This window comes from Mandrillus leucophaeus, unplaced genomic scaffold (assembly GCF_000951045.1).
Source record: "Mandrillus leucophaeus isolate KB7577 unplaced genomic scaffold, Mleu.le_1.0 Scaffold765, whole genome shotgun sequence".
NCBI lineage: Eukaryota > Metazoa > Chordata > Mammalia > Primates > Cercopithecidae > Mandrillus > Mandrillus leucophaeus.
The window spans coordinates 737,782-749,743 of record NW_012108308.1 but is presented as its reverse complement, the minus strand read 5'-3'; the positions used below and the strand labels follow the sequence as shown (position 1 = coordinate 749,743).

At 47.7% G+C, this 11,962-nt stretch overlaps 1 protein-coding gene across 1 annotated transcript in view; it reads left to right on the top strand.

Moving 5' to 3' along the window:
• Positions 1-1,257: 1,257 nt before the first annotated feature.
• Positions 1,258-11,962, top strand: part of LACTBL1 (lactamase, beta-like 1) — a 36,397-nt gene continuing 25,692 nt past the window's right edge. Inside the window, exons 1-3 of the mRNA XM_011966591.1 lie at positions 1,258-1,389; positions 8,118-8,253; positions 10,352-10,461. Of these exons, the coding sequence (XP_011821981.1) occupies positions 1,258-1,389; positions 8,118-8,253; positions 10,352-10,461 (378 nt within the window). The remainder of the gene's footprint in view (positions 1,390-8,117; positions 8,254-10,351; positions 10,462-11,962) is intronic.

The following is an 11,962-nucleotide window of genomic DNA, read 5'->3' as shown; positions in this document are numbered from 1 at the left end:
CCCAGTCCATGATAAGAAGCCAGACTTTATGGAGCACTTACTGGGTGACAGGTTCTGGGCTGCCTGCTTCATGAGTACATTCCATTTAACCCGCACACTAACCAAGGTGGTATTATTGTCCCCACTTTATAGATGTGAGGCAAAGAGGTTATGATCCCTGGTCACACAGGCTCACACTGGCAGTGACAGACTAATATTTGAACCCAGGTTATCTGAATGTTTCACAACTAGGCTGACCCCAGTGGTCTTCAAACTGGTTCCTTGGAGCTCTGGGTTCCTCAGAGGTGCCTGCGGAGCTTGTGTGGGGTCAGACCAAGCCTGGAAATCTCTCTCCTTTCCCTTCCCGGCTGGAAGTGACCCTGGTGGCCTCCTGACATCCCTTGTCCACACTGGGTTTGGCAGAGACTCCTTTTGGAGAGAGCGTTCCTTTCTTCACCAGCCTGGAGCACTCAGGTCACATGGTGTTACCCGGTGTTCCCTGACAGCTCTCCCCCGCTTCCCCGCTGCTCGGGGACCCCAGAAGCTAATCCGCATGGCAGCAGGCACTCTGGGGGATTAGCGCTGGGGAAATTAGGCGCCACATCTGCCGGCCCCTGGAGAGCTTGGTAAAGCCTGTGCCTCAGAGCTTGGGAAGCCATTCCTGTTCCCTGGAACACAGGGGACTCCCAGAGGCACTGGTTGGCCAAGCTGGGGTCTGAACTGCCCTGTTCTTGCTGGCACCTTCTGAAGAGGGTAAGTGGTGGCCAAGAGCCTGAGGGCCTAACCAGATTGTTCTGAGCAGGCTTAGGGGGGTGGCAGGCGGTGGGGGGAAGAGGAGCTGGAATTCAATGCAGGGGCACACAGGATGACCAACGGTCCCGTTTACCTGGGACTGAAGGGTTTCTGGGAATGCAGGACTTTCGGTGCTAAAATCAGGACAGTGCTGAACAAACCGGAATGCTGGGTCACCTGGCAGGGGTTTCTGAGCCTGGTCTCACCTGACAGCGGGGACATGTGAAGGGGAGGGTTACTTTGGTCCCCTGCATCCTCGGCTACCCTCCTTGTTTTCTAGCTTTTCTCTGTTCCCCTCCTCTTTTTGCCAGCCCCTCAGGACCTCTTTTTGCCTTCACTCCTCTGACTCAGTTTCCTGCTTACAGGATCTCCTGTGGTGTAGACCTGAATCCTCAAAGAGCCAGAATCTTCCATGCCTTGGAGAGAATGAAGACCCAGGTGAGGCACAGCCCCAAGAAGCCGTCACCATGTGTCAGCTTCTGACACATGTCTGACCATGCCACCATCCTGCTGGCTTCAAATATTGGGCTAAATCCCCCCTACATGACCTTCATCATCATCATCATCATCATCGTCATCATCATCATCTCTAGAGCTTGCACCTGCAGGCCAGGAACTGTTTCAAATGTTTTAGGAACAGTTTCAAATGTTTTACATAAACTCACTGAATTCTCAAAACAAACCAGAAACTAACTACTCTTCCTTTTTTACATCCCCAGAGGCCTCTGTCTGGAGTGACCCAAGCTCATTCCCAACTACCTGTTCAATGACTCTCTCCTCCTCCTCCCTCCCCCTAGGCTGAGCTCATCCGTATCTGTGAGCCCTGAAACCCTTTATTACACCTCTAGCTACCAACTGGTGAACAGCTCTCTATGGGCTTTGCATGCACTATCTTATTTATTCTCAACTAAACCCTATAAAATGTAGGAAGAATTGTTATCTGCATTATGCAGATGAGAAAACTGAGACTCAGAAGGGTGAGGTCATTTGTCCAGAACAAGTGGTAGAGCCAGAGTCAAGTCCTGCTTCCCTGGCCCCAGGCCCTTGTGTCTGATTATGCCACCATCCTGCTGGCTCCGCGGGGGCAGATGTGGCCCAGCACACAGCAAGCCCTCGGGGATTGTTTTCTGAATGAATGACTGGACAAAGAGTAGTCGTCCCAGAGTGGGCTGTGAGCATGAGGAAGGAGGTGAGGGTGACTGGGGCACAGAACACCTGAGAAGGAGCAGGGGTTAGGGGGTGGCGGAGCCATGTTATAGGTGGAGTTTGGGAGAGCCTGGTTCTTCCTGGGCCCTCCCCTGCTGCCAGCAATTTTCTAGCTGGGAAGGGAAAGGAGAGAGATTTCTAGTGGCTACTGCAAGTCAAACTGTGAGCAGCTGGCAAGCAGCTTAGGGATTAAATACTGACCCACCTTCGGGTCTGTTGGAATAAATCCTGAGATTGGAGACAGACTTGAGATGAGGCTGGGCCCCAGAGGAGGGCTGTAAATTGGGGATGAAGAGATCCCCGCTGCATTTTGAGGAGGAGCGGGTGGTGCATCTTACAGAGCTTGAATCTCAGCTCTGCCATTCACTGCCCGTGGACTCAGCAAGTCAATTAACGTCTCTGAATTTTATTCTTCACCTAAAAATAAGCTAAGGATCTGCTGGTCACATCTTAGGTGCCAGTTAGGGGATAGCAGGCTGCCTTCCCACCAAGGGGTCCTCACTGCCCCTGCAGCTCTGTGTTCATGCTAGGGGGAGTATCTTCCATGTGATCCTGCAGCAATATCTGAGAGCCTTCCATTCACTCCTTTGTATCTGGGGTTACTCCTCCAACAGGTGGAGAATCCCAGTGCTTTTGGGATCTTTAAAGGCTTTATTTTGTAAAAATTGAGGTATCATCTACATGAAATAAAATCTGTGCAGTTCTATGAGTTTTTTTTTTTTTTTGAGACAGGGTCTTGCTCTGTTGCCCAGGCTGGAGGGCAGTGGCATCATCATAGCTCACTACGGCCTCTAAGTCTTGGGCTCAAGCAATCCTCACACCTCAGCCTTCCAAGTAGCTGGGACTACAGGTGCATGCCAGCACACCTGGCAATTTTTTTCTTTTTTTTTTTTTTTTACAGTCGGAGTCTTGCTATGTTGCCCAGTCTGGTCTTGAACTCCTGGCCTCGAGTGATCCTCCTGCCTCGGCCTCCCAGAGTTCTATAAGTTTCAGTAAATGTATACAATCCCATAACCACCACCACAACAAACATGTAGCACAGTTCCATGACCTCCCCAAAGTCCCTTCTGCTCTTTTGTAGTCTACCCCATCCCTACCCCCAGGCAACCACTGAGTTGTTTTCTGTTCCTATCATTTTGCCTTTTCCAGAATGTTCTATAAGTTGTATTCTATAGTCTGTAGCCATTTAGTCTGGCTTATTTCACTTAGCATCTTGCCTTTAAGGTTCATCCACATTATTGCATGTATCAGTAGCTCGTTCCTTTACATTGCTGAGTAGTATTCCCTTGTGTAGATGTCTATTTACTAGAGTTTGTCTGTTTACTCACCAATTGAGGAGAATTTGGGTTGTTTCCAGTCTTTGGATATTATGACCAAAGATGATTTCAGTGAGAACCCCAGATTCTACAGCTGAAAGACACTTTTGAAATCACACAAGATTTCCAGATATAAAAGTAAACTCTTTACAAGTAGCCCAACCCTCTTCAACACCTGGAGAAGTAGAGGCTCAGAGGGGAAGAGACTTGTTCAGAGTTACAACTGACTCATGAGGTGGAGCTAAGATTTGAACCCAAGTCTTTCAACTTGCAGGACCATGTAAAGTTCAAAAGAATTTCCTGAGAACCTGCTAGTGCCAGGTAGGGTACCAGGTATCCAAGGCCTAAGAGCCAGGAGGGAATTCTCTGCTGGTGCTGCAAAGAATCCTTACCTCACAGGGACCTAGACAAAGAAGCCAGTAGTAGCCAGTTACCATGAGTGGCTCTGCCTGGGGGAGAATGAGAAGGCTTCACAGATGCCTGTGGGTGTTAAGGGAAGAACACAGTTTGTCTGATGGAAAAGGATAAAAGGAAACCACAGCCCCAGGGAATGGCAGGTGCAAAAGTACAGAGAGGGGCAATGATGCAGGAGGTAGGTGGGGGCATAAAGACACAGGGGCCAGGGGAGGGGCAGGGAATGGGCTGGTGGAGTTTGTCGGAGTCGGATCATAGAAAGTCTCTCTTGCCAGATTGTTTCCTGTAGAACAGAGCCTGGCACACTGTGCTCAACATGTGAGCGATCTTTGTTGTGGAAGAGAGTGCAGGGTTGGACAGGGAGGGATGGAACATAAACTCAGCGAGACTCTCCTGGAACAGAGCCCAGAAGGCAGATGTCTGTAGGTACAGACTGTTGATATATTTCAGAGTTGGCATGCGAGTCAGTGGGGGACAGGTTGGTGTATTTAATAAATAGTACCGGACTACTGATTATCCATATGGAAAAATAAAATTGGATCCCTACTTTATTCTATAACCAAAAATTCTTTTGTGTGTGACAGTACAAAAACCTCTATTTCTGACCTCCGTGAAAAGAAAGATTTCTTAAGCACACACATGCACTATACACACAATGCAAACCAAAAAGACAATACTGATAAATTTGGCAACAACCAAAACCAAAACCAAAAGCCCTCCTATTCAAAAATACTGTAATAGCTGGCCAGGCACAGTGATTCACGCCTGTAATCCCAGCACTTTGGGAAGTCAAGGTGGGAGGATCACTTGAGCCCAAGAGTCTGAGACCAGCCTGAGCAACATAGTGAGACCCTGTCTCCACAAAAAAAGCAAAAACTGATCACATCACTGCACTCCAGCCTGGGTGACAGAGCGAGACTGTCTCAAAACAATCCCAAAATACTGTAATAGCTAATAGGGCTTACGATGTGTCAGAGAATGTTATTTTCATATATTAACTCATGTAATCCTCACAAATTTATGAGTTAGGCACTATTATCATCCCCATTTTACAGGTGAGGAAACAGAAGCACAGAGAAGTTAACTGATTTTCTTAAGGTCACACAGTGGTAAGTGACTGAGCTAAGATTGCAGATCAGGCAATCTGGCCATGGATTCACCACTACACTATTCTACCTCTCCACAAAAGTTATCAACACAGAGTGAAAATCAAGCCACAAACAAGAGTGTATGAAGAACTCTAATAAGTAAAGAAAAGAGAATAGAAAAAGACCAGGCAAAGGAGAATAGTCCAACTGAAGAAAATCAAATCCAAATACGTACAATAAACACATGAACAGGTATTCAATGTTATTAGCCGCCAAGAAGATGCAGATTAAAGATATTAATAGCAATGAGAATCAAAGGTGGGACGAGTAAAAATTGGAATGACAGCTTTAGGGAGGAACAGAACAGTATGTGGCTAAGGTGAAGATGGCTGTACCTTGCCACCCAGAAATTTCACTTTTAGCACAGGATTCCCAACTGGACTGTAAAATAATCACGTTTTTAAGGTAGTCTGGCCTCAGGCTCTAACTACTACACTACTCAGTATGTTTATACAACAGCACACTCTACAGAAGTCAAAATGAATAATCCAGAACTGTAGTTAGCTAATTGAATAAAAAGCAAGTTGCAGGAGGATTATACAATATGAAATCATTTATATACGTTCAAAAAATGTGCAAAACAATACTATATGCTGTTTATGGAAACATAAACAAATAGTAAAAGAATAAACATGTGCATAATTATGATAAACACCAAGATCAGCATGGGTGTTACATTTGGGGAGAGTGGGAAGGGACTGAGATCCATGAAAGGTACACAGAGGGCTTCAACTCCACCTAGAATGTTTTATTTTCATCCAGTCATTCATTTAACAAATATTTATTAGGGTCAGCTATGTTCCAGGAACTGTTTTGGGTACTGGGAATACCTCAGTAAACAAAACAAACAACAATCCTTATGGATGGGGAAACTGAACAAAGTAAATAAGTAATGACATAGTATATTTGAAAAATGTAAATATATGAGAAAACTATGATAAAATGTTAAGATTCAACAAAGTTGAGTAAGTGCCCAAGAATTCATTACAAGTCTCTCTCTCTCTCTATATATATATATGGCACCATTATATATATGTATATGTGTGTGTATATATATGTGTGTGTGTATATGTGTGTGTGTGTGTGTGTGTGTGTATATATATGGAGAAAGAGAAAGAGAGAGAGAGAGACAGAGACCGAGACAGAGAGAGCAAGGAACAGGGTCTTGCTCTGTCGTCCAGGCTGGCATGTAGTGGTGCAATCATAGCTCACTGTAGCCTCGACCTCCCAGGCTCAAACAATCCTCCCACCTCAGACTCCTGGGTAGCTGGGACCATAGGCATGTATCACCACACCCAGCTAATTTTTACTTTTATATTTATTTATTTTGAGACAGGGTCTCTCTCTGTCACTAGGCTGGAGTGCAATGGTGTGATCTTGGCTCACAGTAACCTCCACTTCCCAGGCTCAAGTGATTCTCCCACCTCAGTCTCTTGAGTAGCTGGTATTACAGGCACACACCACTACGCCTGGCTAATTTTTCTATTTTTTGTAGAGGCAGGGTTTTGCCATGTTGCCCAGGCTGGTCTTGAACTCCTGAGCTCAAGTGATCCACCCGTCCTGGCCTCTCAAAGTGCTAGGAGTACAGGTGTGAGCCACTTCACCCAGCCAATGTTTAATTTTTCTGTAGAGAAAGGGTCTTACTATGTTGCCCAGGCTGGTCTCACACTCTTGGGCTCAAGTGATCCTCCCATCTTGCCCTCCCAAAGTGCTAGGATAATAGGAGTGAGCCGCTGGGCCCAGTGTATATTTTTCAGTAACCTTGAAATATTTTCTAATTATAATAGGCCAGGAGGGCTTGATGACTGACTGGAGGTAGGGATTGAAGGACATAGAGGGGCCCAGGCAGACCCTGAAGCATGATTAAGTGGAGGCAGGTGCCACGAACTGATGTTGAAAACACGAGAGAAGGAGGAGGGAGTGAAACAAGTGAGTTTTCTCCTCCGGATGTTGAGTTCCAGGTGCTTGAGGACTTCCAGGTGGAAATGCTTAGCAGGCAGTTGAAATGGGAGTCTGAAGTAGAGGGGAGAGAGCTGGGCAGGAGAGAATCGGAAACCATTAGCATGTGGCTGGTGTCCTTGTGCATGAGATCACCTGGGGATTGAGTCGTTCAGGGAATTTGTCCACATTTAAACTGTCAAATGGATTGGCATATAGTTGTTCATAATATTTCTCTGTAGGAGCTGTAGTGATGCCTCCTTTCATTTCTGATTTGGTAATTCACCATCGAGGGATTGTGTGTGTGCTGAGGATAGAAGAGGCAAGGGGGACAAATACCACGTTTGTAGGACAGAAGTGGAAGAGGTGCCTTTGAGCAAGGGAGGTAGGCAAGGAGGAGTTAATGAAATATTTGGTTAACACCCATCTCCTCCTAAAACTGTAAATCTCCAAAAGGCAGGGAAGAGTTCCTTTCTGTTCATCAGTATATCCTCAATATCTGGCTCAGTGCCTAGCACATAGGAGGCATTCAATAATAGCTAACATATATGTAGTGTTACCATGTGCCAGCTACTCTTCTAATTTATTAACTCATTCAATCCTTGCAACTGAATACAAGTAGGTACTATTATTTTCAAGGAATTGTATTGAGAATGACATAAAATTCATCATTGTTAAGTGTACAATTCAGTGGTTATAGCATATTTACAAGATTGTGCCGTCAGCACCATAATCAATTTTAGAACATTTTCATCACCCCCCAAAAAACTAAAAGGCATTAGCAGTGACTCTTCATTCCTTGCTACCCCCCATCCCCTGGAACCAGTAATTACTTTCTGTCTCTATGGGTTGTCTATCTAGACATTTTATATAAGTGGAAGAATGAAATATGTGCCATACTTGTAAGTTTCCTGAGGCCTCCCTAGCCATGTTGAACTGTGAGTCAATTAAACCTCTTTCCTTTATAAATTACTCAGTCTTGGGTATGCCTTTATTAGCAGCCTGAGAACAGACTAACACAGGAGAGTTGAGGAAATCTTCCTGGAGGAGGTGGCATTTCAGCTGGTCTTACAACATTTCACTAAGTCCATAGAGGAACGAGGTACAGCAAGCAGAGGGGTGGGTGCTTTTGCAGGGCAGAACTATTGAAAGAGTCACACTGGGAAGGGCATTGGTTTCACAACTGTGAAGTTTATCCAAAGTTGTGGGCTCTTGTGACATCTGGCTAAACTGAGGCCTAGGAGGGGCCAGGGTTAGGGTCCCTCTTTTCCCTCTGTCCCTCTGACCCCCAAGGGGACTGTACCCTATGTCCTTGCTCTCCCAGGTTGGCTGGCGGCCCAACTTACTGAAAGTGAAGAAGAAGTGGCTCCTCCCGTCCATCTGTAGCTTCTTCTGCCTGCTCTCAGTGGTCATGACTGGCTGTTTCCTGTGGCAGTATCATCTCCCCAAGCTGAAGACCGGTGAGTGCAGAGACAGCCTAGAGTTCCTCCCCATAGCCCCTCTGGGTCCTCCTGGGCTTCGAGCTGCCACCCTGATTCTAGGGTGTAGGGAAGGACCATAAGATTTAGACTCAGAAGCTCTGGCCTCCATTCTGAGTCCAGCTGTTACTAGCTGTGCATCTTTGGGACAGTCTTGTGGCCTCTCTGTGCCTTGATGCCCTCGTGTATAAAATGAAGATCCTGATGCCACTGGGGTTCTTCAAGACACCCAGTTTGGGGGTAAAATTCAAGGACACCAAAGAAAGAGCAAATGGTGTTTCCCTTCCTCTGCCTTTGATCACCATGATGGAATCTCCGGGCTCCAGCCCCCTTTCAAGACTTTCCTGCAGCTGTGTGTAAGACCTCAATAGGAACAACTCACAGGTGTTCAGGGGCAGCAGCTGCCAAGCCTTGGAGCCTCTCCTTCCTGGGTGGGTCAAGGCTCAATAAAGGAGCCACCACTGCTAGTGATGCCTACCAGGCCCTCTGTTTTCCAATTAAAGTGGGAGGAGCACCACTGTCGACACCAGCCCCTACCTGGGTCCCAGGCTGAACAAAGCCTAGGCTGTAGCTGGGACCACCCTATTCTGTGAAACCCATGTCATGGGGTTGTTGAGAAATCCTCCCTAAGGTTTGTAATTTTCCTGTTTGGGACTGTGTCAGTTATCTATTGCTAAGTAACAAATCACCCCCAAAGCCTACTGGCTTCAGACAAAGCAAGTGATTATTTCCCATAATTCTGTGGGCTGGCTGGTAGCTCTGCTGCTGGTCTAGCCTGGGCTCTTTCCGGTGCAGCGGGCAAGTCAGCTTAGGGGGCGGGGTGGTGGGTGGAGGAGGGACCGACCTCTCCCTCAGCGTGGACTCTCGCTCTCAAGGCCGCTATCCCAGATCCGTCCACAAGGTGGCAGTGTTCGCAGGGAGTAAGCCCCGTAAGGTCTAGCCTAGGCAGGTGGCAATTTGTTCCGCCTCATTCTTTTGGCCAGCCACAAAGCCAGCCAGCTTCGAAGGTGGAAGGAGCTGACAGAATTTATCGTCATATGGCTGAGCACTGCCTGTAATCTCAGCACTTTGAGAGGCGGAGGCGGGTGGATCATCTGAGGTCAGGGTTCAAGACCAGCCTGACCAATATCATGAAACCCTGGCTTTACTAAAAATACAAAAATGAACCGGGCGTGGTGGTGCACGCCTGTAGTCCCAGCTACTTGGGAGGCTGAGGCAGGAGAATCGCTTGAACCTGGGAGGCAAAAGTTGCAGTGAGCTGAGATTGCACCACTGCACTCCAGCCTGGGCAACAGGGTGAGACGCTTGTCTCAAAAAAAAAAAAAAAAAAAAAAAAAAAAAAAAAAGAAAAAATAGAATTTATGGTCATATGAAACCTACCGCAGGGACCTTGTCTCAGTTTTGGGTGGAGTCTCAGGGTGCAGTGGAAGACAAGGAGGATGTATTAATAGTCCTGGAGGGTGCTCATCCTCCTTCACACCCCATCCAGACTTAGAGGAAAAGGCTTGGGTGCTGCTGTGATGATATCACAGCCTGAATCCTGCCCTGCCAGCACCTCACCTTCTCCCCTGAGGTGCCGAGGAAGTCATACACCCGGACAAAGGCAGAACTGACTCAGGACCCCAAAGCCCCGATGCTTAGCTCTGGTGAGAGAATAAGTTGTCGCTGTGGTTTAGGCCTGGATCCTAAGCGGGCTCGAAGTCCATCCAAACACATAATCAGGATGAAGGCAAGTCAGACAGACAGACAGACATGGCTGAGCCTGCCCCACGCAGCCAGAATGGTCTAAGTCCACTGACCACAGGGAGATGGGAAATTTGTTAAGCAAGAGAGAGGGGAGTACAGTGACCACCAACCAGTAGTGGTTGTGGCCTGCAGGGCTGTGCCTCCTCCCCAAGGACACATGCTGCTCCATAGGCCCCTCAGGGGCTATGGCTGGTCTCTGCACCCTGATATCCCCTGGCTTGGCTTGGCTGGGGAGGGCTGTCCTCAAGGCACTGCTCTGGCCCTTGCTGCCACTTTCCCCCTAGATTCCTATCCTGATCTCTGTCCCCTCCTCACCATGTGATGTTCCCTCCAGGTTCCCTGGGACCAGTGGAGACCTCTGCCCCTGTGAGGATGTGCCCCCGGCACCCTGAGCCTGTGCCCCTGGCCCACCCACTCCCCGTGTTGAAGGAGGCCCTGGAAAAGGTCAGTGATGACCCAGGAGGGAACTGGGCATGTGGGCTGGGCCTGGGTGATGAAGGGGAGGGCAGTCCTTCTGAGCTGGCAGTGGCATTCATTCATTCATTCATTCATTCATTCATTCATTCATTCATCCATCCATCCATCCAACATGTATTTCTTGAGCATCTACTCTGTGCTAGGCACTATAGATATGGCAGGAAGAAGACACTGACCTGCTCTCAAGAAATTACTAATCTGGAAGTGAGAGAAACAGTGAAGCTACCAAACGTTTATAACCCTGGGGCAAGAATGAGGGTAAGAAAAGTTTAGAAGACTTTGGAGGCCCAAAGGAACAGGTCTTAGAGTTAGGGAGGGCTTTTGGAGGAAGTGGTGTCTAGGCTGAGATGTGAACAAGTAGCAGATGCCCAGATGACATGTGCATGGTGAAGGAGCCTGGGGATGGAGAGGTGTGCTCCAGACAGATGGAACAGCACGTGCAAGGGCCTGGAGGCTGCAGAAAGTACATGACACATACAGAGAACTGAGAGGCCACAGGTGGGAGGTAGGGAAGCTGAGACGGGAGAGAATGACAGAGCCCGTATTGCAGAGGCCACCGTGATACTATTAAACACTCCATGCCCCCCCAGCACAACATTTACCATTGCAGGATGGCCAAACCCTAGAGGGAGGTGTCAGTCAGCTCTAGTCTGTACCAGTCAGACCCCAGCCACTTGGGTCACCCACCTTGGGAGACATGGAGACAAGTGAAACATGATCAGAAGTATATGAGCCGCAGCATGGTGGGGGAGACTCGAAACTGTCATCCGAGGAACAGTTAAAGGGAAAGGGCTGTTGAGTCCTGAGAAGAGAAAGCGTGGGCCCATGCAGAGACAAAATCACTGCTTGCCAATACCTGAAAGGTTTTTGTGAAGGAGAGAGAACAGAAGGGTGCTATGTGGCTTTCAGGAGTTGTAGCACATTTTCAAAAAAGCAACAATAATAACCATGCTGCGTTCTGTTGAGCACCTGGTACGTGTGATTGCCACGTAACCACTTATATGCATTCCTCATGAATCCCTATCTACAGAGGAGGAGACAGAGGCTCAGAAAGGCAAAGTTAGAGCCGGGCGCGGTGGCTCACACCTGTAACCCCAGCACTTTGGGAGGCCGAGATGGGTGGATCATGAGGTCGGGAGTTCAAGACCAGCCTGACCAACATGGTGAAAGCCTGTCTCTACTAAAAATATAAAAAAATCAGCTGGGCATGGTGGTCCATGCCTGTAATCCCAGCTACTCAGGAGGCTGAGGCAGGAGAACTCTTGAACCCAGGAGGTGGAGGTTGCAGTGAGCTGAGATTGTGCCACTTTACTCCAGCCAGGGTGACAGAGGGAGACTCTGTCTCAAAACAAAAAACAAAAAACAAAAAAAAAAAAAAAAAAAAAAAAAAAGAAGGGCAAAGTTAGTGCAGGGATGGAAAGTGGAGGTGGACTGAGCTCAGCCAAGGATATGTAAAATCACTTGGCAA